This window comes from Trichosurus vulpecula, chromosome 4, assembly GCF_011100635.1.
Source record: "Trichosurus vulpecula isolate mTriVul1 chromosome 4, mTriVul1.pri, whole genome shotgun sequence".
Lineage (NCBI taxonomy): Eukaryota > Metazoa > Chordata > Mammalia > Diprotodontia > Phalangeridae > Trichosurus > Trichosurus vulpecula.
Window position 1 is genome coordinate 17,367,603 of NC_050576.1, and position 26,243 is coordinate 17,393,845.

General features: G+C 43.6%; 1 protein-coding gene across 1 annotated transcript in view; it reads right to left on the minus strand.

Annotated features, from left to right (window-relative positions):
- The window catches only part of PATJ (PATJ crumbs cell polarity complex component), a 331,975-nt gene that overhangs the window by 57,409 nt on the left and 248,323 nt on the right, over positions 1 to 26,243 (minus strand). The window contains exons 30-32 of the mRNA XM_036754106.1: positions 21,390 to 21,462; positions 7,611 to 7,703; positions 392 to 466 (exon numbers count right to left, since the gene is read on the minus strand). Of these exons, the coding sequence (XP_036610001.1) occupies positions 392 to 466; positions 7,611 to 7,703; positions 21,390 to 21,462 (241 nt within the window). The remainder of the gene's footprint in view (positions 1 to 391; positions 467 to 7,610; positions 7,704 to 21,389; positions 21,463 to 26,243) is intronic.

The following is a 26,243-nucleotide window of genomic DNA, read 5'->3' on the forward strand; positions in this document are numbered from 1 at the left end:
CAGACAGGGGACTAGACGGGATGCTCTGGTCCTCTAAAATGCTCCCACTGCTGAAGTCAACAGTGGAAGTGAATGGAAGGAAACCACAGACAAGATTCTGTATCATTTGTAGAATGGATATATGGGGACTGGTCTATACTTAAAGCTACGTCTATTGGATGGGGAATGCCTGTATTATGTCCACGAGGGAGAACGTGGGTCTAAGGCTTTGGGTCTTCTCCCTTTGGGGCCACACAGCAATGAAGGCGAGTGGCCACAGGTCTTGGTGTAGCTGATGATGTCAATATCGCCCTGACTCCAGGGGAGTCAGCGATGATGGCGGTAACCCTGGGCAGCCATAACAAACCCTACATCACCCCATGAACCTAAGGAGAGCCAAGCAGGTACGTACATTGTCGGGAAGGGGCTCTCCGCCCTTGGCTTCATCTGCTGCCAGAATGTGGCTGACAATCTGGGAAGCCTCGTCCTAAAACAGAAAGGAGGCAAAAACTTGGCTTCAGTACATAAATACGTTGTGGTTTGTTACTTTCAGCATGGAAACAGCATTTCCATTTGGTTGTTGAATGACCCAGATTTCCACTTCCAAAAAGGTTTAGGAAGGTATCAAGAATGCCTCAAGTCCCACCATCCCAGGGAATTTAAAGCAAGCCTCTGGCCTCCTCGGTGGCACAGTGGGAAGGGTTAGGAGGACCTGAATCCAAATCCTTCCTTAAACACTTAACAGCTTTGTGACCCTGGGCCAGTCACTTAAACTGTGGCCGTCTCCCTTTCCTCAATTGTAAGAATGGACACAGTGATAGCACATATCCACCAGGGTTGTTGTGAAGAGAAAATGAGACCAAATTTGGAAAGTGCGCTGCTCACTTTAAATGGCTGTAAAGTGGCTAGCTTGTTTAAAAAAGAATCAGACTATGAGGTCAGTTATGGAACTACTATTATCCCCATTTCACAGATGGGAAAAATGAGGCTGTCAGATGAAATGTTTTAGCCAATTGCTACTGCTGGGATTTGACGCTAATAAAACTTGACATTTTTAAAAACAAGTCCTAACCAACATTTCTTGGATGCCTGCTGAGTGCCAGGCACTGTACCCACTTGGTGAGGGCAGGGAGTGTTTCAATTGTCTTCGTAAACTCAGTACCTGACACAATTTTTGGCATACTGCAGGCACTTAATAATTGCTGGTTAAATTAACTAGAATTGCTAGGTGTTAGAGATATAAGGATAAAAACAAAACAACTGTTATCTTCCAGGAGCTTACAGTCTAATAGGAGGGCCATGGTAGGAAAAAGAAATGAGTAGAACTAGAGAGAATCTGGACCTCTCACACACAGGAATTACTTGAGAGTGAAGAGAACACTTTGATCTTGGGAGGGAGGGTGGAGGATGAGGGAGGGGAGGAAGGGAAAGCAACTAGAAGCATGAGCTAAGCCTTGAAGCAAAGAAAGTCTGTCCACAGGTGGAGGGGAGGCCACACTCCTCCAGAGCCTTGACCCTTTCAACCAAAATTTCCTCCTTCTCCCTAAGAGAAATCTTGCCATTCCCTTGATGGAACTGGGTACATTTAGATGGCTTGGGGGAGGTGGGAGGTGGTGGGACAGAACAGCTGTCCTCAAGTATTTATAGGACTGTCATGGTGGAAGAATTAGCCTTGGTATACTTGGGCCCAGCAGTAGGAATGATGAGTAGATGGTGTAGAGAGGAAAATTTAAGCTTCATATCAGAAGGGAAAATGAATAATTAGAATTAGCTGAAAGTGGAACGGATTCTGTTAGGGGGTTGTGAGATCTCCATGACAGGAGGTATCCAAATGAAGGTGATGCCCACCTGTTGGGAGCAGAGAGGAACCAAGTAAAGGTTGGATGACCTGGTACCTCTGATCTTCTCCTGTCCTGAGGTTCCCCTGCAACCTCCCTTCCCCAATGGCCACACTCTCCACTAACTTGCTTTATAAGATTCTGTTAAAGACCCCAACCAGCTACATCTCTACCCAAGAGGTCTTTTAATCTCTATTCAGGGTTAGATCTCAATAGACACACACACACCCCCATACTTCACAGTATAAGCTTGGGAAGGCATGGTTAGGCAATAGCTGTTCTGAAAACAATCTAGGGTTTATCAAGGACAGCAATCCTGAGCTCAGTAAGCTAAGGTGATCCCCACATATTAGGAAGAACCTAGCTTCCAGGAGTAGAGAAGCAATAGCTCCACTGTGCGCTGCACCCCTTGGACCTCCTGTAGAATATTGGGTTCAGTTCTAGGCCATAATTTAAGACAGATGTTGATAAGCTAAACAGTATCTAGAACAGGGGAACCAAGATGGTAAATGGCCTTGTGTCCATTCTGAGGACTGCTTGAAGAAATGGGATGTTTATCTTAAAGAAGAAAAGACTAACAGTTTTCAAGCATATTAAAGACAGTCGTGCAGAGGCCAGAACCAGAAGTAATGGGTGGAGGTTGGAAAGACGCTAATTTGGACATGTTGGCTGAAACCACTTCCTAACAATGCCTGATGTCCCAAAGTGCAATGGGCTGCCCCACCTTGGAGATCTTCAGGTAGATGCTTCAGGACCACTCATTAGGGATGGCATAAGCGGTCTTTGGTTGTGGGTTAGACTAGAGGGCCACCAAGGTCCCTGGTAAACTCTCAAAGTTTGTGATCTGTGAATGGTTTGTGTTGTCGTTTGTCCTTCAATCCTGAAGAAGACCATGACATTGGAAAGGTGACGCCATGACATGCAAGTGAATTGGATTTAAGTGAGGCAGGGCTGTGCAAAGTCTCCTCTGGAGCCATCTGGGCCCAGTGGCCAGATACAGATCAGGAGGACTAGAGATGGCCATTTGTGAATGTTACCCATGGCCTTAAAGAGCTCTCAAAGTGGCTAATGCCAGATAAAACCTTGATAATTAAAATATATAAGAGAGTGTTAAAAATTCCCGAAGGCCAGTGACCCCACCTCCATCCCACTCTATAATGAATAAATGGTCAGAAAAGATTATAGAAGATATGTCAATGAACACACATGCACACACACACACACACACACACACACACACACACACACAGTGCTTCTGTGCTTTGTGCCTAATTTTGTTTTACTTGGCTGCCTTTCTTCCTTACTTCCATAATAAACACTTTTGTTCTTTACCAGAAAGAAAGCTGAGGTTTCACTGGGGCTAAGTTTATGCTCCTGAGAGACAGATGGAATTTAAGAGTTGGAAGGAACCACAGCGGCCTCTCAGGGCAGCCCACACACTAACAGAATCCTCACAATCACCTGCCCCAAAAATGGTCGTCCAGGATTTGCTTGAAGATTTCCAAGGGAGGAAGAAGAAGAGGCAATCTGCCACCTTTCAAGGTGGCTCTCTTATTAAGGACAGAAAGGGAGAAGGAAAAACACCCTCTTTGGGGCAAGAACCCAGAGACTCTGCTAACAGGAGCTGTTCCCAACTTCCCATGGAAACTGCCTTGCAAATAACCTGATGCAGATTCAACAATCGCTAACATTTCTCTAGCGCTTACTGTGCGCCGGGCCCCCTGCTAAGTGCTTTACAATTATCCGTATTTAACAGAGGACAAAACTGAGGCCAGCAGGTGAAGTGACTTGGCCAGGGTCATACAGCCAGGCGGCGTCTGAGAAGAGATCTGAACTCAGGACTACAGGCTGGGCCCTCTCTCCACTGCACCACCCAGCTACCCCAACTTCTAGATTTAAAGGAGTCTTTGATTGCCTTGGGCAGGCTAGTCTCTCCATTCCTTTCACTTTCCATGAGGAACAGTAAGCATTTGGAAAGGGAGGCTGAAAGCTTTTCTTTAAAACTTCCCACTTATAATATGGGCCCAACAGTGTCGTTCTATTTTTTTTTTATGCCTAGGATAAACTGAAATTTATCATGTGTGTAAACCTCAAGTGATTTTCTGAAGTACAAGATATAAAGAAAATCGAACTGTGAAACATGTTCCATGTCTCCACGCTAGAATTCAGCATACCAACAATGTCCGTGCTCCAAAGAAAGAAGCCGCCCAGGAGAAATAGGCTGGTTTGTTCCTGCTTGTTCCTGATGCCAGAGGGGAATTCTGAGAATCCTGATTTTGATGTGCATGTGTGTTTGTGTGTATAAATGTTTTAGTTTTGCTCTTTAGCAGGAAATGAGCTTCCCAGGCCGTTGTGGGCTCCCACATGGCACCAGTCCTCCCCTGGCAGCTCGCTGGTGGAGTGTAAATTAGCAAGGAAAACTGGTTTCAGGAGCACAGCTCAAGATTTTGCATGAAAAAAGAGAGCAAGATCTTCCTCCTGAGAGTTTAGGTCTAAGAAAAGAGAAAATCAGTTGCGGCTTTAATGGCAGACATAATTATTCACACACTATATTTAAAACATAAGGGGAACACTCTGTATGCTCTTAGGGACAATTTCTAATCAACTGCAGCAAGGCAGAGAGATGGGGAATTAAGCCAGTATCAGAAATGATTGGGCTTAACTTCCGGAAAACCTTTGTTCAAATTATGGAGGCAAACACAGCCAGCAAAAAGCAAACAGAAAAAATGACCAAATTTTCTCAGTCTTGGAAAGGAGGAAACAAGTGTGATTCTGATCACACACACACACACACACACACACACACACACACACAATTTTTCTTCACCTAAGACAAGATCGTGTGACTCACACATTCAGCCACCTCTTGGCGGTTACGTATCGCCTCCAGAATAAAATATGTTGTTCGGTTGCCCACCTCTTCATGATCCCTTGTGGAGTTTTCTTGGCAGACACACTGGAGCAGTTTGCCATTTCCTTCTCCAGCTAATTTTACAGATGAGGAAACTGAGGTAAATAGGGCTAAGGTGCCCAAGGTCACCCAGCTAGGAAGTGTCTGAGGCCGGATTTGAACTCACAAAGAAGAGTCTTCCTGTATTCACTGTATCACCTAGCTGGCTTTACTGTGTATGTTGCACAGGATTAAATATGTATTTTCCTGGTAACTGAGAATCAGATCAGCTCAGAACTAGCAGAGGCCAGAGTCTTCCTGATTCCAGACCTAGCACTAGCTGTCCCAGAGTAAAATCTATTTAGCTCTTAAAGCCCCATTCAACGCAGCTTTAGTCTATCTCTCTAGCCTCATTGGGCATAACTTCCTCCTTTCCCCAGCTCTGCCATCCAACCAAACTCCTGCCTCTCTGCAATTCTACTGGCCATCCCCTGTTACTGGAATCCACTCCCTTGTTAACCCCGCCTCAGAATATTTCTCTTTTAGGATGCAACTCAGGCCCCGTTTTCTGTCTAAAGCCTTCCCTGATACCCCTGCTCCCAAAGGTATATGTATGTGAATGTATTTATTAATTTTATATTTGTGCTGGATGTATTTTTAAATGTACTCCTTATCTCTCCCATTAAAATGTAAGCACCTTTCAGAACGGGAGCCTCCAATGCTTGGCACAGAGTAGATATTTGGTCAATTCTTGCTGGTTGGTTGACTGACTAGATGGGGAGTACAGGGTAAAAGCCTTTCTAGGTCCCGGGGAAAAGAGAAAAGAGAGTCATTGATCTAGAACTGGAGGATGTACAGATCAGGCCCATCATTTCCAAGAAGAGGAGAATGGAGACCAAGTGCCTGGACTGAGGTGATGTGGGGAAGGAAGCATCAGGGGCAGGATCTTGTGGGCAACTATTAAGTGAATTCAATCAGCCCATGGAGGGCATAGGTAGAATTCCATTTAATTGGGCTTTAAGAATTTTGTTAAAAACATAGGGGGAGGAACCACTTTGGAAAAGGAGGTGATTTGAAGCTTCCCAAGACTAGAACCCAAGGGACTCTTTACTTAGAAAGGAAACGCCTGAGGGCAGGGATTGTTTTGTTTTTCTCTTTGTATTCCTAAAGGCTTCCTGGAGAGATGTGGTTAGCACTGAACAAGGTATGGACACCAAGAAGGCTGTTCCTGATGACCTCTGGCATTTTCTGCACCTGGGGTGGTGGTAACTTGTGGGGGAGGGGGAGATCTGAGCCTCCTTAGAGAGGCTTTGTGGGGTACAGTGAATGGGGCAGTAAAGACTGCCTCAGAGCTCTGCTGGCAGGGTACAAGGTAAGCAGGGTTTGGAAAGGCTGGCTGAGGAGGGAGCCTGCTTTGGAAGCTCTTCTTCCTAGGAAGCCAAACTCTTTTTCTCTGACTCTGACGTCTGCTGCAGACTGGGATAAGCAGAACACAGTGAATCCTTTTCTCCGGGGCAGTCTTTCACAGACTTGGACACAAGTATTCTGTCCTATTCTAAGTCTTGTATTCCAAAGGCTAAATAAAAAGCTGTGGTTTCCTCAACCACCCTATTTTGGTGTGAACACAAGGCCCTTCACTATCCTGGTCACCACCCACCCTTCCTGGAACACTGTATTCCTCCCAGTAGAATATAAGCTTCTTGAGGACAAGAATTAGCTCGTTGCTATCTCTGTTGCACAACTTATGACACACGGTGCATCCTTAATTGGGGGCACCTAGGTAATGCAGTGGATAGAGTGCTGGGCTTGGAATCAGGGAGACTCATCTTCCTGAGTTCAAGTTGGGCCTCAGACACTTACAGGCTGTGTGACCTTGAACAAGTCATTTAACCCTAGTTGCCTCAGTTTCCTCATCTGTAAAATGAGCCGGAGAAGAAAATGGCAAACCACTCCATTATCTTTGCCAAGAAAGGCCCAATGGGGTCAGCTGGACGTAACTGAACAACAGTGTCAAACTGTGGACTAATACTGAGTTTGTATTCCCCCAAGCCCCCCCAGCCTTCATGTCTGATCACCTAAAGAAATTTTCCTTTGTGACACTGATTCTTTAAATCCAATTGTACAACTTTACCATTATCGCTATAAATTTCTTTTCCTCTCTGGACCATTGTTCTTTGAATTGTCAAGATCTTTTTGAATACACATATGCTTGAAGATAAATTTGTAAGAGAAAATGGGGCTAAACTGTCGATGAAGAAATTGGAACCATCTGTGGTGATGCTGCCTGAAAACCTGAATTACGATGGGGGGGAGGGGAGAGAAAAGGGGCAGAGGAAGCCTGTCAAGGATTTCAGTTCCCGATCCCAACCCCGACCATCCACCTCAAGCAGTAGGTTAGAATAAAGATTTCACATCGACCTACAACAAGGCTAAAAAGTCTTCATTGAGAGAAACAAACGTTTCAATATTAGAAATGCAAATAGGTTTGTGGATTTAAACCTAAGGCAAATATGCATATCACAGAGGCTTGCACATCCTTACTGAATTCAATAATCCTGGATTAGACAAAAGAGAAGCGGAGGACTATGGGTAGGAAATGTATGTGGTCAGACTTTTTCAAAACATTGGTTAGTTTTGCTGAATTAGGTTTCCCCGCTTTTGCATTCTTTGTTATGACGGATCACTGAGAGGGGGAAGGGATACCCTAGAAAATATAAGATATATATAAACAGATATCCCAATAGAAACAATTAAAAACAAATCGTGGAAAAAAGAAAAAAGTGGGATATTGGAACTAACTGAGCCAACTTTTAGGAAACTCGTTAAAAACTGATCTCATCTGAATGAGTGTAAGAGATGAATAATTCATTTCCAAGAGAGAGCCGGATTCCAGGAACACCTACCAGTTGGGCACGGTCACTTTCTGGTAATTGCTTTAGATCAGCTTCAGTATTGCCTCCTTCTTCATTGCTCATGGCTTCTGGACCACTCTGATCCTGAGAGGGATTTAAAGATTAAAAGGCGAAAAGATGAGACTTAAAAAAAAAAAAAGCATACTTTGCAATAAGGTTAAGTTCACTAAAAACAATTCCCTGCATTCCAGGGTACAACAGGACCGTGAGAAGCTTTCTAGTCCAATTTGGATCCAAGCGACAATCCCCTTGGCCACAACCCTGATGAGCGTTTCACCAGCTTTTGTGGGTGAGTCCACATCACTGAAGATCCATGGACATGGCCTATTCTGGATGAGCCCGTGTTATCGCTTAGGTGTTTGATGAGCTTAGGTGTTATCGCTTTCTGTTTGGAAAGGTCTAGACCATCTTTTTAAAGTAGTAGTGACAGCAGTCATGATCATAATAACAAGAATAATAATATAAATGATAACAGCCGGCATTCATAGAGGGCTTTAATTTTGCAAACCATAAAATATTATCTCGTTATATATTCACAACAACCCTGGCAGATTGGTGCTTTTATCCCCACTTTACAGTTGAAGAAAACAGAAGGAGGTAGAGGTAAAGTGACTTGCCCAGGGTCACACAGCCAATAAGTGTCGGAGGCTGGATTTGAACTCAGGACTTCTTGACTCTAGGACCAGCGATCTATCTACTGCTCCACCCAACAAGGTCAGGTATGGAATCCTATCTCACAGAATTTCTCTCCATTTTTTCTTCTTTAGAAAATGAGTATTATACTTTACCCAACTCTAAACAAAATTTCAGGGACAGAAGGGACCCATTGAGTCCAACTCATTTTCAGCATTCTGAACCTTTACTCACTGTTCCTATTTCTGCCTCCTGGGGTCAAAAAGAACAGATGTTAATGAAGCGGCAAGGTTGCGCAGTGGTTAGAGCACTGGGTTTGGAGTCAGGGAGACCTGTGTTCAAATCCAGCTGTGTGACTCTGCCTTCACCTCTGTGTGCCTCAGTTTCTTCAGCTATAAAAGTGGGAATCCCAATAGCACCAAGGACATTGGAGGACATCATGACATACATGTGTAAAATATTTAGCAAACCTTAAAGTGGCATACGAACGACATCCATCCTAATGATAATAATAACGGTCCCTCTTCCAACAACCACATAGTTACCCTTCACATATGTGAGACTGCTATCCATCCTGAATTATCTCAAGTTCCTTCAACTGATAACAACGATGACAATATCTTTAGAGCACCTTAATATTCCCAGGTAATTGGAGGGAGGCTGAGGGGCTATATTACTTGCCTGGCATCACACAGCTGGGAGCCCCTAATGATCATTTGTAGAAAGTACATTAATAATATATTTGTACAATAATTTAGGCTTCTAGGAGGACAGAAGTCTTGATAGTGCTTTCATGATAGCTAAGCTCTAATTATCTACCATCTACATACACCTAGAACATATGAATACATACAGATGTGAATGTGTATTTGTACATGCAAATATATATTCATATATGTATATAAATCTATGCATATATATTCATATGTGTATATAAATACACACAGGTATACACACACAGCGTATTAAAATTTGCAACATGTTCCACATATATCATATTTGATCCTCCCAACAAGACTGAGAGGTAGATGCCATCATCAGCCCCATTTAGCAGGTGAGAAAACTTTCCTACCTGACAGAGGAAGAATTCCCTAGGGTCAAAGAGCTAGTACGTGCCTCAGTCAAACTCCAAAGTCAAAGCCCCCACCCTAGGTTGGGAATGGCTACGGTTGCTTCCCTATCCTGGTTAACTTCCTCTGGATGCTCTCTAGCATATCCACCTGTTTCCTATGCAATGAATCCTTCCTAAACCTTTTTGGAGGGCACCTCTGCCATTAAACACATCTTGTAAGAAGCCTCAGCTACAGCAGGCATCAGTCAGTGAGGTCTCTGGGCTTGCACTGTAATAATACTGAGAATGAGGATAATAACTGCTTCACATTCAGCATCTTGTTTGAAGTTCATGACCACCTAGTGAGTCAGCTACTTCAGGTACTATCATCTCTAATTTACAGACTAAAAAAAAGCAGACGTTCAGAGAAGAGCTGGGATTGAGCCTGCGTCTTCTGCCTCAAAATCTTCTGTCTGTCCAGTGCCATCACACATGGATGGAATGATCTCCCTCCTCATCTCCCTCTGAGCTTCTTTCACATCCAGCCAAAATCTCATCTTTACAAGAAGCCTTTCCCGATCTGCCTTAAAGATTCCCTCCATTGATCATCTCCAACTCATGCTGTGTAGATCTTGTTTGTACATAGTTGTTTGCATGTTGCCTCCCCCATTAGACCATGAGCCCCTTGAGGGCAGGGAATGTTTTGTTCCCTTCTTCATATCCCCAGTGTGTGGCAGACAGTAGGTGCTTAATCAATGCTTATTGCCTGCCTCCTGACTCTTAAAGCTTCTTCACCCACCTCCTCCAGAAGGCTACTGCCAGTATCTTCACTGCCCAAATCAGAGACCATGGACCGAAAGAACTTCTCTGGACCCTGGTTCTCTTGTTTGGTGACTGACTCTCCATGACCTCCATCTCAGGAGAAGTCCTTATCATGTATAGTTTCATTCACTCCCCTCCAGAGATCTCTGCTATTGCCTCTGGGCTGACCACTCTACTGCTTGTGCCACCCACACCACAGATGCACACCTCAAGTCTTCTTTTTCCAATTCTCTAAGTCTGGAACCATGAGCCATAATTAAATCAACTCTGCCATTGTTTCTGAATGGCAAGAATCAATCTACTGCCCTAGAGCCCCACTCACTACCCTGACACCATGCTAGACCAAAGTATCCCTCCCTGGCTAATGTTCCCCCTGTGTAAGGCATTTCCCCTATCAGGATGGAAACTCCTTAAGGGTGGAGACTGCCTTTGCTTTTGCACTTGGAGCCCACCCCTTAGCATAGTGCTGGGCAAAGAGTAGGTGCCTACTAAGGGCTTTTTTACTCATTTGGAAGAGAATTAGACCCATTAATGCCAGGCTACAAGACCCTTCCTCATCACCAGCACTATCTTTGGTGGTGAAGGGGTTTCCCTCACAGAGAAAACAAAGTGATTTTGTGGTGGAGTGATTGGTCCCCTAGAATAGGTCTAGATGAGAAAGGAGAGACTTAGGCATGCAGAAGTTATGGTATTGTCTGATTCTAGACCTGGGTTTTAGAGAGCTGGCTGGCGCAGTGAGAAAGAGAAGCGTTCGAATTCTGCTTCAGACACTTATCAGTTATGGAATCCTCAGTGAACCATTAATCTCTCTCCGTCTCAGTCTTCTCATCTGTAAGATGGGGATGATGATGGCTGACATCTCAGAGAGACGTTCTAAGGCTCAAATGAGATAACAGATAGAAAGGACTATATAGATGTTAGAGATTATTATCATTATTATACTTGAACCCCGGTCCCTATATAGAAAAACAGGGTAATAGATTGAGAGCTAGAAGAGACTCCAGTGCCCACCTTGTCCAACCCTCTGATTTTACAGATAAGGAAGCCAAGGTTCAGTAAGGTTGAGACGCAGAATCCCTAGTCCTGCAGTTAGTAAGTGTCAAGTGTAGGATTTGAACCCAGGACTTTCTTACTCCAAATCCAGCTCTTTATCCATCTCCAGATTTAGCTAACTTTCTCCTAAACATGTTATATTTCAGGACCAAAATATGAGGATATCTCAAAAATGTATATTATGGTACTTCTAAAAATATCTTTGTGCATTCTCAAATTATGGAAAGGAAGTTTTTTCAAAGTTGGAACACTGTCATGGAAAGTGAAAACGAAAACAGGAGGCGGATTAATTATTTAAAATTCCAGAAGTTTCAGGAGTAACTGGGTACTTCTGTAGCATTGATTTTTGTTTGTTTGTTTGTTTGTGAGTTTGTTTTTGACACATTCACTGGTTGCATAAGAAAACCAGAGGAGGAAAGTAGAGCAGCCTTAGGACACAGAAGCTGGAGCTGGGGGAGGACGGCCGAATGCTGCCTGAGCTATGGAGGATGCTCATTTTCATGACTGTTCTGTGTCCTTGTGGGAGGGCAGGAAGTGCGTCTGTGAAGCTCTGTATGGGTTTTAAGGTCATTTGTCAGCTTGTACCAATCAGCAATGGTGTAGCAGAGCTCCAGGCTGATTCATGACCAGAGGGGCTCCGAACACCCGTCCATCTCTGCGCTTTCAGAATTCTCAGCCCAATGTCTTCTGGGTTCCTAATAAATTGATGACGGGCTGGTCACTCCTCTGGGTGCCACAGGTGCCTGATCTGTAGAGTGGAAATAATAACCTGTGCACAGCCTAACTCAGTGTTGTCAAGGAACGCTCTTAATAGAAATAGAAGCTGCTCTTTGGGGAGGGAAGAATCAACCAGAAACAACCATAGTGGCGGTCTGGCCAATTTCATCTATTTCCTTCCTTTTTAGAGAGTGAGAAGAGCCTGGGAAAATACCCAGCTGCTTCATTTTCTAATTACCTTGAGAGTTTATTACATAAACCAAGAGAAGAATTGCCCCAGCCACACACCACTGACATTCGGGCTTTGTCCCTTTTATTTAGCCTGGCTCTTTATTGCTTCCTCTTCCCCATGCCCTCTATCCAATGTCCTGTCTCTCTTCAAGTAACCCCCATGATTTATTATTCCCATCGTCAGCCTAAATTCCCAGACATTTCTCTTGGCAGAGCCTCGTTTACGATACGTGACAAATCTCATTACCTTCCCCCCTCTCCCTCCCTTCATTTATTTATTTATAAGGCCATGGAACATTCTGGAAAGGCACTGTACAATGGAAGGTAAAATGGCAATTATGCAAATAGCCCCATCTCTCCCTTTACCAGACTACTCCATCTCATTAAATATTCACAAAAATCCGACTTCCTCACAGAGGAAGAATCGGAAAACAAAACGTGCTCACATTGAGATTGGGTTTTAGAGGGATAAAATCAGTCAGTCAGTATTAAGCCCCTACTATGTGCCAGGCACATAGTTGGATGCTGCTAGATGGCTCAGTGGATGGAATGCTGGGCCTGGAGTCAGAAAGACCCGAGTTCAAATCTCACCTCAGATACTCAATAGCTGTGTGACCTCGGGCAAATCACTTAACCTCTATTTGCCTTAATCCACTGGAGAACAAAATGAAACCCTTCCAGTATTTTTCCCAAGAAAACCTCACACGGGATCGCAAAGAGTCAGACACAACTGAACCAAAATGGGCCAGGCACTGTACTAAACACTGGAGATGGACACAGAGAAAGACTACAAGCCGGTGCCTGCCCTCCAGGAGCTTCCAGTCTAATGGGGAAGACAGCGCTGAAACAGCTATGCACAAGTGGACTCCAGGCAGGGTGAGATGGAGAGAAGGCACCAGCACTAAGGGGGAGAAGGTAAGATCTCCCTGCCCATAAGGCAGCATCCTGGAGGCTAGGGGCTTGGTGTACTTGAGAGGCTGAAAGGGTCCCACGGCAGCCATGTGGTTTCTTATAGTTTTAGGGTTAGGGTCTGTGCTCTAAATTAGCTTTATGATGGCTTTATAATTGCCCATAAATTTATCTCCTTAGCCCACAGTCCACAATTTCCTTTGTGCCCCAGCTAAAAGACTCCCTTCTATGGGAAGCTGTTCTGGATCCCTCCACGTTCCACTGCCCTCTCTCTCTGGACAATTTCCACCTGACCTCGTACAGAGCCTGTCTGTCCACAGTCACTCGCAGGTGGTCTCCCATGACATTGTAGGTTCCTCATGGGCTGAGGCTTTGTTTCACCATTTTTTGTATTCCCAGGGCTGAGCACAGTAGTAGGTACTAAATCAGTTTCTTTGTCTCTAAAATGATGGACCCCGGGTTCCTTTCTTGTTCTAAATCTAGGATGACAAGATTTTATGATTTCTGATGCTCGTGTTACTAAGGTCCCTTAACGTTCTGGGAGTTCAGTTGTCTCATGTGAAAAACAGCTTCTGAGGTCCCTTCTAGCTCTTTATCTAGACTCCTATGACTCTGACTCTGGTGCTTTCTCCAGAAAATTACATCTGAGCCTCCAAGGGTCATGCTTCCTCTGATACCAGCCATGAGGCGCTGTGTTTGAACTTCCCAGGGTGGGCAGCTGGTGAACAACGAGCGGTTATTAGAATACAGGGGAACAAGGCTGAAGTGATAGTAATTCAAAGATGCCAAACTTTAATACATCCCCAAATCCACTTGTGGGTGCTCCCTTCCACTATGATGAAGAAAAAAATGATAAAATAACAAAAACAAAAATAGCGAGTGACGCTGTCTACGGCACTTCAACATTTGTCCGGTACTTTGCCTACGTTACTTCTTACAACAAGCCTTTGAGGTCTGTGTTAGTGGGTCCACCTCTGTTTCACAAAGTAGGAAGCTAATGTTCAGAAAAGGTAAGGGAATGAAAGCAACATTGAATTTCCTCAAAGCAACTTAGCCTAGTCTGCTCCTCCTCCTGCATTCTAGGGCCAGCTCTTTGTCAATCTGGAGTGAACATTCAAGACGGACGTCCTATCAGACCAATTCTATGGTGTGTGCATCCAAAGCGTATCATAGTCTGTAAAACAGGCTTTTGTTATCCGCTTGGTTTTTCTCATGTGGCTGGTTAGGCTGAAGACAGTCGAGCGATTATGGGTCAATCTGAGGAAGCTGTGAGGCTATGCTACCTTCCAGGGCTTGGTGGCATCGGCACAATGTCATTGCCAAATAGCATCTCCGTATAGTTAGGGAATCCCATTTCGATCTGTATTCTGTGCTGGACTTGTTCCATGACAGCAGCTAATGCCTTTAGTGACCATAGAGCACTCTGTTTAATGCCTTATTTCTTATTAATAATTAGGTGCATCTTGGTTATCATCTTTTAAGGAATCACATAGGAATGAATTGTTCAAATATAAAAAACATTTTGAAAACCTGAGAGTGCTATAAACATTTGCCATTATAATTATAGATATAATAATAATTGTACTGTGACATAAAAGGTAACATTTACTTAAAGTTTAGAAAGTGCCTTACTAACAATGGTCTTGTAAGGCAGGTAATATTCCCATTTCATAGGAAGGTAAACTGAGGTAGAGGGAGGTAAAATAATTTGCCCAGTTTCCGCACAGTCATTAAGTGCCAGGGAGGAGGAGGAGGAAGGACATAGGATTCAAACCCAGGTTTCTTAGCACCAAAGCCTTGCTTCGCTGTCTCTACAATCCAAGGCATGGCTGCTAACCTTACCAACCTTTCTGAAGAGACAAGACAGACAAATAACATTCTTTCTCATTGTTCCTCCCATTGGTTCTAATTCTCCTTTACAACATGACTAATGTGAAAATGTTTAATATGAATGTATACGTAGAGCCTGTATCGGATTGCACGCTGTCTTGGGGAGAGGGAGAAAATTTATAACTCAAAACTGATGGAAGGGAATGTTGAAAACTAAAAATAAATAAATTAATTAAAAAAAAAAAAGACAGACAGATAACAAAAACCAGGGTCTGACCAGGTAGGGCAGACTGTCTTCCAGTCTCAACAATTCAATAAACAATTTAATTCAATTTAACAAGCATTGTATGTACCCAGCTCCATGCCGGGGAATAATGAGAAATGAAGTTAGATAAGGACCCTAGGGAGAATGGTAATGTGGAACTGAGGATTTAGATTTAATCTGAAATCCATTAGGGAACCACTGGAAGTTTGATTGGGGTGGAGGGGGAGGGAAAGAAGGAGTAGAGGAGACACTGAGCTAATGAGAGCATGGAGGAAGGAATGAGCCAGCCCAGGGGCAAGATGGCTGGGTTTGAGAAGTGTGTGTGTGTGTGTGTGTGTGTGTGTGTGTGTGAATGAGTGTGTGTATGTATGTGCATATATGAGTATGTGAGTGTGTGTATGTATGTGTGTGTGTGTGTGAATGAGTGTGTGTGTGTGTGTAAATGAGTGTGTGTGTGAATGAGTGTGTGTATGTATGTGCATATATGAGTATGTGAGTGTGTGTATGTATGTGTGTGTGTATGTATGTGTGTGTATTCCATGTCCAGCTCTATTGCTTAAGACAGTTCGACCTTGAACAAAGCACCTAACACCTCTGGGTCTCAGCTTCTTAAATTTTGTTGTAGTCAAGTGACCAAGCATTTATTAAGCACCTACTAGGTGCCAGGCACTATGCTAAGCACTGGGGAGACAAAGAAAGGCTAAAGATAGTTCCTGTCTTCAAGGAGCTCCCAGTCTAATGGGGCGGACACCATGTAAACAGTTAATATTCTAAGTGAGAAGGCATTAACAGGAAGGGTGCTAGATTCAAGATGGGCAGGGAAAGGCTTCTTGCATAAGGTGGGATTTTAACTAGGACTTGAAGGAAAAGAGGGTTTGCGGCCACCGAGATAGTGAGATGTTCTCGCCTCCATTCGAATATGAACTTTTTGAGGGCAGGGATCTATTCTGGCCTTTCTTGGTATCCCTAGCACTGAGCACAGTGCCTGGCACCAGAAAGGCAGAGCTGAGTTTAAAAGAGGGCTTATTATTATTATTATGGCAATCGGGGTTAAGTGACTTGCCCAGGGTCACACAGCTAGTAAGTGTCTGGAGGCTGGATTTGAACTCAGGTCCTCCTGACTCCAGGGGTGGTGCTCTATCCACTGGGCCACCTGGCTGCCCCAGAGGGCTTATTCCTCTGAGCCCAAATGCCATCTCCACCAGAGCCCCATCTCCTGTTGTTTTCCTTTGTAATTCTACATATTGTACTTTACAAATTTAAAAACATGACTCCAGGAAGGGGACGGAGATGTCACAAGACCATTAAAGGGACCAGAACAGGAAAAAGGTGACAAACCCATTTCTCTAGGACGTAAATTCCTTGAGAAGAGGATATTTGCACATAGTAGGAAGTTAGTAAGACACGTGTTGGTATGGCCTGTTTCTATACTTCTTTCTACTCAATCTACAATTCTAAAGATTGTAGCCTGGCTGGCAGTCCGGCCCATTGAATAGAGGAGAAACTGACAAGAAGAGCCCCATATAGACTGTCTTATGCAAAATAAGTGTTACAAGATTTACGTTATTTATTTGTTTTAGAGTTCAGAGTACCTGACAAGTGAACATATAACTTATTAATATTAAAAGGCTGGTCAAATTATGTAAATCTAAGGGTTGAAAGGGACCTTGGAAAGGAAAGTAATTCAATCTCTCTTAGCTTTCACACCAAAGAGAAAAAAGAATCTGTCTCTAAAAATGATTTTGGTAGTTTTCCTGAACTAGAAAATGAAAAGTGTGTAATGCTATTTCCCTTTTGGCCTCAGGGACCAAGAAACTCAGCAACTACTTTGTGGACCAATGGTCATTGGTGCCTGATAACATCTACTCCCTCTGCTTCCTTTAGATGGCCTACGTTCTGATCTTCTCCCAAAATGTCCCTGAAAAGAGAGGATTGGATTTGAAAATCTCCACGATTCATTTCAAACTAGACTGTGTTCATCACTAGCCAGAAAGGCAGCTTTCTGAGGCAGCTGGAGTCAGGAGGACCTTGGTTCAAATCTAGCCTCAGACACTTCACAAGCTGCGTGGCCGTGGCAAATCACTTAACCCATGTTTGCCGCAAAATGGGGATAATAATAGAATGTCCCTCCCAAGGTTGTTGAGGATCAAGTGAGATAATCATGATAAAGTGCTTAGCGTAGGGCCTGGCACAGAGTAATTACTTTATAATTGTCAGTAGCTGTTGCTATGACTTCTATTACTACTACTACTACTACTAGCCAGACAAAGGCCCAGTGGGGCAAAGAGAAATCTAGGTCTGGAGAAAAATTAGCATGAGATTAATTAATACAGGTTGAGGATACAGAAGAGCAGTGAATTCAGGACAAGGGATACGAGGGGCCTTGAAGGTTCCATGGTCATGGGCCTGAAAGGAATGAATGAATGAATGAACAAACAAATGAAAGAATGAATGAACGAATGAATGAATGCCTCTCCCTGAGAGAACAAAGCTAGCATTATACAAGTGAAGATAACCAAGAACAGCTGGCTTGGTGGTGAGTATTTGGTGCGGAGCAGAAGCAGCTACATTTTGGAATACATGCATGTGTAAATAGAAGGAAATGCTTGCCAGGTAAAAAGCTTTTTAAAAAAATCACAAGCCAGCTAACACCCAAGGTGTGATTTCACTCAGCTGCGGGTGTCATTTACCAAAAAGTGCAGGAGTAGGCAGCTTTCAGAACCTGCCCAAATTTTCCTGCTTTTCTGGGGTCTCTCTTTGATGCGCTCTTCGATTCTGCACCCAACCCACAATCCCTTTATTGGCCAAAAAGCTGTTTTTGCTAAAGCACCAGACTTAGAAAATTCCAGAAAGTCCAAGCCCCACCCCAAGGGCAAGGATGAAGTTTCTGTGTAAAACTTGTAGGTGGCCCAACACGGACCCAGGCCAGGCAGTCCACAAAAGGCAAAATATTGGTCTAAGACAGTCTATAAATACAAGAGAGAATTTGGTCTTCTCAAAATATTATGGGACTATCAGGTTCTCTCTGGGGGGGAAGAGCAGAGATGTTTGTATATAAACAGCCCCTCTGGGTAGATGGAGATCCTAGTGGCCCCGAAGGATCTCAATTTCTCCATTAATTAAGTGATGAAAAGCCTTGCTTCTTGTATTCTGTCACATTTGTCAAAGTGTTCTGAAAGTATTGGGTGAAAGATATAATGCATTAGAAAGGAACCTTTCCTTTCTGGAAAAACATGATGACTAAGTCTCTATAAAGCTACATATGAAATAAAAGATGGGCAACTACCCCAGTGTTTTGGATCACATGAACTTTTAATAGAAAATGCTTTGATCTTGTACTCCTAGTACATGCCTAACCATGTCACGCTCCTATTTTCAATAAACTCCAGTGGTTCCCTATTGGCACAAGGGGGAAAAAGTCCTTTAAAAACAATATACGTACTTGCGGTCTACCCTGTTACAATATGGGCTCCTTTTGAGTACAGATTGTTTCATTCTTATATCCCTTTAGCTTGGCACAGTGCCAACAGCACAGAGAGAGGCTCATGGTGGGTGCTTGATAAATGCTGGTTAATTGTTTATACATTATATTTGTGCAGCACTAGACTAAGTTATATACTTTATAAAATATACACAAACCCAGAAAATTTAAAAAGTATGAGATAAAGATGAAACAATACGTGACCTGATCACTGGGTTTATTGAGTCAAGATTTAGATATCTATTTGGAATATCCATTCCATAAAGTGACTGAAACTATGAATGAACTAGATCTGTGGTCTCCAAAGTGAGAAGAGAAAGGCTGTGGGATCACCCTGCGAGATGGGGCAGATGGGAAGGGTGGTCACATCTTCCCCTCCCTGTACTAGCCAGCCATGGCGCTTGTCTCTAATACCTACCCTTCACCCCAGAATTCCTTTTCCCCTCCTCCCCTTTTGGGAGTCATAGCTTCTACTGAGATGGCTTTGTTAGTCAAATCAGTTAGTCTACAATCATTGACTAAGCCCCTACTAAGGGCCAGACTGTGTTAAATGCTAGGATACAAAGAAATGCAAAAACAGGGTCCCTAAGGTTATAAGAGGACTGGGAAAGGATTATAGCTGGAAGGGAGTAGGAGACATGCATATAACTATGTACATACACAAAATAAATAAGGTCGGAGGTCATTACCACTCATTACAGCCTTTTTGATGACTTATATGTGAATGAGTGGGAGGGAAGAGGGCAGGGAGAATAGGAAAGGCTTCCTGCAGATTGGAGCTAAGTCTTGAGAAGGCAGGGAAGTCAGGCTCAGTTTTCCCACATGTCAAATGAGAGGGTTGGGAAAGATGATTTTTTTAGCTTCCTTCCAGGTCTAGGTACTAGGATCCTTGTGCTAGCCACCACTAAGGCAGATGAGGTGGTGACTACAATTTCTTTGGTCTAGGGAACTCCCAGGTAGAGGAAACACCCTCCACCGACAGCAGACTGCACATTCTCTGCACCTTATCCTCTCAGAGAATCAGCCAAGAAGCTCAGTGACTTTCCCAAGGTTACACATCTATTAGGGGTCAGAGGCAGGATTCAGACCCACCTTGCTGACTTTCTCAGGCCACCATGAAGGCTTCTGCAAAGACTGAAGGCCATTCCCAAAGAAGAGACCAAGAAACACTGGAACCATTAGCAACACCATTGGACTAAGAGCAGAGCCCCAAGTCCCCATTCTTCTCCCCCATTCCACAAATGGGAATGATTGCACAGGACACAGGAATCTTTAAGTACTTGGGTCCTGTTGTGTTCTAAGAAACTAAGCAAGGGATCCTCACATTATTTCAGAGCCAACCTCGTGGCTGCACTGTTTTCAGGAGTGGGGAGAAGTCCCTTGATAATGAAACCTGTAATCATGACAGTCCAAGGATCTGGAGTCAAGGAGGATGAGTTTGAATCCTGGTTTCGTCACTTGCTGACTGTGGGACCCTGGGCTAGTCATTTTGCCTCTCTGGGCCTCCGTTTCTTTATCTGTAAAATGAGAAGGCTTGACTAGGGGCCATCTAAGGTCTCCTCCAGTTGTAAATCTCTGACCCTGTCAGATGCTGCATATTGAAAAAAAAATGGAGGTTGGTCTATGGCTGGGTTGAAATTTTCAGATTATCCTTTAATTTCTATTTTAGAACAAAATGATGATGAATCCACCTAATGCCCCAAAGGTGGATCAAGAATGTAAGAAATGGGAGGAGGAGTTTTGTTTCCACAGAACTAAAGGTGTGTTTCCCTGCCCTCCCCCACCCCAGCTTTAGCAGAGACCAGGCCTCAAGGTCAGTCAGAGGCTTGTACACATGTGCATGCTTTTTGAGAAGGCAGTCTGGGGAATTAGAGAGGCCAAACCCTCTTGAACCAGTTCAAGCTTATCTAGGGTCTGGTCTTGGTCAAGAATGCAGGCCTACTGATTTGCATAATTTGCATATGTTAAAGAGGGAAAGTAGGGGAAGTAAAAGAATGTAGTTTAATCCTAAACTAAGACAAGGAAAATCTAATTAACTTCACTTTTGCTTCTGTATCCTTATTATCTTACCTGTATAAACTGTATAACCTAGGAAAACTATGTGAAAAATAAAGATTGTAAACTAACCATAAATCTAGCAGGAGTGGAGGGAATGGTTACCCCTGCTCCTGCAGCTGTATCAGTGTGAGTGTTCCAGTGAGCACTACACCCACTCTCTCAAGGAGCGTAATAAAATGCCTTCCTCTGCCCACTCTGGTCTTGAGTTCTTTGGGTGAGAATGGGCAAATCACATGGATCTTCCTAAGGTCAAGTGAAGGGAAGCAATAGGCAGCGGAAGCTCGCTGGGCTTACTCCTGGATCTTGCTTTGGGGTGTCCTGTGATCCCCACTGCAGTATTAAAAGGGCTATCACTCCAGATTCTCTTGGGGAACCCTGTGGTCTGCACAGCCTTCTTAAGGGGACATCACTTGGGACTTCCGGCCCTGTCTTGAGAGCCTTGTGATCTTACTGCTGTCCTAAGGGGCCATCACTTGGGTCCTCCTAGGGTCTGACTCCTAGGAGGCCCTGTGATCCCCACAGATTAAGGGGGTGCTACCACTCAGTCTTCCTCTGGGAGTCCTGTGATCTGTACAGCCTTCCCTAGGGATTATCACAGGGTTCTTCCTCAGGACTTTGGCCCTGCCAAGGAAGTCCAATGATCCCCAAAGCCGCCTGTTCTCACAATCTGGGGAAGTCCAGTGATCCCCAAAACCATGTTTCTCACAATTATGACCTTACCTCGACGGAAGACTGGGAGCTGACTGGTAATGGAAAAGGCGTAACGGCCATCTGGTTGACTGCATCCTCGCTTCTGGGAAGCATTAAAAAAGGCAAAGTCAGTACATTATGTGTAAAATGGGAAACTGCTGCTATAAATTACAGTCATAGGCTTCTCTCTCAGTTTGTGGCACACAGAGCCATAGGGATATGTGTATATATATATATCTGTTCAGTTGGCACAGTCCACTCTCAGTTGCTTTATCTTGTCATTTTGACCACAATGTCTCTCCCGTACGTCTTTGTCTCCACTCCCACGTTCAGGCCCTCCTGCCTCAATGGCCTCCTAAATGGTCTTTCCATCCACCTCACAATTGCCTGTGATTTTCCTAAAGTCCAGGTAGCACCTTATCACCCCCTACTTCAGTAGCCTCCTGTCACCTCTAGCAGAAAATACAAACCCTGCCCCTTGCCCTTGGTCATCTCTACCAACCTCGTTCCACCTTATTTCCTTTCATGGACTCTAAGTTCCACTCTTGACTCTATGGCCCGTGCAAGGGCAGTCCTCCAAGCCCGGCACGCCCTCCTTCCTTACTTCTGCCTCCTAGAATCCCCAGTTTCCTACAGGATTCAACTCAGGTCTACCTGAGGCTTGTGCCAATCTCCCCCTCACCATGGAATGGGTTCCATTTTGTATGTATTTTGAATATAACCGTGTGTATGTAATACACATGTACATCACATATGTATACAATATACCCACACACAAATGAGTTAACAAATTAGAACATGTGTGTCTACCCAGCAGAATGTAAGTTACCTGAGGACAGAGATTATTTCCCTTTTGCCAATGTATGCCCATGCATAGCATGGCACCCAAAGCAGAGTAGGTGTTTAACAGAATCATAAATACAGAGTCCTGACTCCTCATTTTACAAATGAGGACACTGAGACCAACCAAGGGGAATGAAGAGACTTGCCCAGCGAGGGTCACTTAGGTAAGAAACATCAGAGGAAGGATTTGAACCCAGGACTTCTGAGTCTGGGGTCCGCATTCCTACCATTTTGCAACATGGCCCCTCCTCTCATAAACACTTGTTAATTGATTGATAACATGATCATTTTATCAATGCATTAATGCCTCTCCTCTACCATATTCCTTTTCTATTGCTTCATTTAATCTGTCAACAAGCATTAATTAGGCACCTATACATGCCAGCTGCTACATACATAAGGAGGCAATCCTGATCTGATACCAGCAGAATGCAAGGTCTAGCAGGTACTGTTGAGTCAGGAAGTCTTTGAATTGGGACCTGGTGAGGAGTTACTGTATATCCATCATCTGAGCCCTCACTCGGCTGAGACAAGTCTATTCATCACCATGTGGGCTGGAAGGTAACCTGTTTTCCAACCACAGTGGCACTCTAAGACAATGTACTACAATGATGTACTATGTTATAGCAGACTGTGATCTGCATAGGCAAAGAGAAGAAACACACTGACAAAATCATCCTAGTTTGAAGAATCAAGTATTGGCTCATTTAGCGCTGTTGGGAAAAAAGACTGGAATGGGGGCTCGTGACCTGTAAGTTCCTACTGACCACTTGGGAGTTATTCTGGCAGGAGCACAGGAAGGAGGAGCTGTTGTGCTGGCCAGTCGGCCATCCTGGCTCACCCTCATTTCCTGTACTTCAATAACAGGGAATAATGGGGATGGGGTGGGGGGGTGGGGGTTGGTGCTTGATAAATTCTGGGGCTGGGAGCACATCTGCAGGAAGGGTGATTGATGCGGAAGGCCACAGTGCAGACAGTCAATACCATGAAGGGCAGGTTCCTTCTACCTTTCCCATATCCCCAGCTACAGAACAACAGATGGGGCTGAAACCTGCCTAGCAGGGTGAGGCACAAACTGGCTGCAGGAACTCACTGGCTGCCAGTTGGGTGGAAATTTTCTGGGGCAATCACCTCTCCTGGGGTGCTCATTTGGAACACGTGATGGAAACAATTACCTCAAGGCTGGTGAGAGTTGTTCAGTGGACTCTTCCACAAAGAAACAGGCCAATTCACAAGCCAGGGACCAATCCCTGGACAAGTCTAACCATGGGGGCACACAGTGGTACTTGAATAGACTAAGTGCGTTCATAATCTCCCCAAATATCCAGCAAACAGACAGATGTCAGCTGGTGCTTGCGCTCATGCCCTTTAAATACAACATCACCCTACCCCTTTGACCTTATGCCTCAGGATTTCCCAATGCTAACCCTTTGCCATTGATTGGTCTCTGACTGACCAATAACAAGGCCCTGTGTATTTCCATTTACAGAATGGCACTTGTGTTAATGTTTTTATCTAGAATTCCCCTTCCTTAAGGCTCCCAATACTATTAGGCCCTTTAGATATAGCTCAAATTGTACCATTCTTTCTCTATGTTTCTAATCAGTTCAACCTCACAGTTTCATTTTTTATGAAACATATTTTATTGATGATAATAATGATAATTAATATTTATGGAAGCACATTAAGATTTATAAGATGTTTTACATATCTTATCTAATTTAATCCTCACAAAAATTCTATGAGGTCCATAAGATCATTTTCTCAAATTTACAGAAGAGAAAACAGACTGAGAGACATTAAGTTACTTGTTCAGGGCCATAGGGTTTAGGGTTAACTTGTAAATAGGGCATGATTTGAATTCTCTACCTATTTGCTATTTGCCCCTGTTACCTACCACCTAGCCCTCTCTCCCTTCCCATACTCAGTGAAGTCTTAGAACAAAGAATAAGAAGACAACCATAGAATCCCATAGAAAGTTAAAAAAAAAAAAGGGAACCAAGTGTAATGGTAAGAAGGGTAGGACTTTTTTTTTTTTTTTTTTTACTGTTTTCTCTTTTTGAATGCTGAGGTAATCAAGGACCTTTGATGAGTCTTGCCATCATTTCTTTGATTGAATCAAGAGTCTTTGATGACCTGCTTAGGAAACAAGAAAGCCTAGTTCTGACCCTGAGAAAGGTATATAAGATCTAAGGTTGGTGTTTTGTTTTGGGGCTCTGACTCACTGGAAGAATGTCATGTGATTTGACCAGATGAGACTCTGGGTAGCCATCACAGAGCACCCCAGCTTTGAAAACCCAGATGCTGGTGCTTCTCTCTCTGGTAACTATGTATTGCTATGGACGGATAGAAGCCTGTCTACTGATTTATGTTTGTTCTGTTTATATAATGTATGCTTGTAATTTCTGTTTGTATTTTCTCTAAAGTTCAGGGTGCTGGCTTTTTCCCCTGAGCCAAGCAAATGATACATATATGTTTAATTAAAGTAAGATTGTAACCCCTTCAAGTTGCTTTCCTTAGAAAAGCAGATAAAAGAACCTGTGCTAGTAGCCCTCCTGTGTGCTATTGTTATTGGTCTTTCACCCCCACAACAGCTGCTAGCAGCACTGTTGTTACACCAAGATATTAGCAGAGTGTGACAGTAAAAGTATTTTAATCTAAAATTTTCACAAAAAAGTATTTAGTTTTGTTTTGATCATTATTCTTGTTTCTCAAACTACACACAAGAATCCCATACCCTTGAACTGTCAAGATCCTATGACTTTGGCACAGGCAAACAAAGGGAAAGACTGAGAAGATATTGTCAAGGATGGAGGTGTCACAGGCCTGGTGACCCAGCACTCCTACTGCTTGGTGGAGAAGACTAACCAAAGACATCCATCATCTTGGACCGATAAAGGCTGAGATCCTTTTGAGGGACCCACAGAACATGGAGTGCTAGTGGTTCATATTTGGAAGAAATCCAAGAGGTCACCCATTCCAACCACTGCCTGAATAAACATCGCTCCTCAAACATCCCCAACCAATGGTCATCTTGTCTTGACATGAAAACTGCTAGTAAGAAAACATTATTATCGTAAAACCCACTAGCTACCAGACATTTTGAATTGTATGTCCCAAAGGCATCTCAATCTCAATATTTCCAAAAGACAGCTCATTATCTTTTCCCTCAAATTCATCTGTCTTCCAAATTTTTCTTTTACTTTTGAGAGCCATACCATCCTTCTTGGCATTCTAGGTCACAATTTCGTATTACCTATGACCCCCCGCCCAGCCCTCTTCATCCACCCCCCACATCTAATCCATTGCCAAATCTTGTCATTTTGCCTTCCCACTATTAGTGGTTAATAGCTCACAAGATATTAGTAATCCATCAAGATGAAGAATCTTTAATGAGTGAACCTTAAGGGGTGGAACCACCCCCAGTCCTAATACTGGATGACAATGGTTGACATTTATTTGGTGTTTTGAGGTTTGCAAAGTGTTCAAGGCAGCCCCACAACAACCCTGGGAGGTTAGACACCTAAGGGATTATTATACCCATTTCTTGAGGAAACTGAGGCTCAGTGATGTTACACGATTTGTCCAAGGTTACAAAGACAGTTAGTAGCCTAGCTGAGATTCTAACCCAGGTCCCTCGCTCCAAATGCTCTCTCCTTTATATCCCACTGTGTCAACTCATTATCTATTCACAATCGGACAACTAGAGTCAGGAATCCCAGGATTCCAGGCTCCAAGACCATTCTTCTACTCAATTTCCCAGGCTGCCCATCACAACTCTGTGGGATTTAAAGCAAATCAAAGTAAAAGTGGAAAGAGAAAAAAAAAAAACAGCCAGGAAGATTGTAGCCAAGAACATGAAGAATACATACATATACATATGTATGTATATATGTATGCATGTATTTGGAAAGGGCCAGGAAAATTTCATTTTTGTTATGGTATCTACACCACTCTCATTTGAGCCACTAGATTGGAAGCTCCTTGAGGGTAGGGACTGTCTTTTGTTTCCCCAATGCTTAGTACAGTGCTTGAAATACA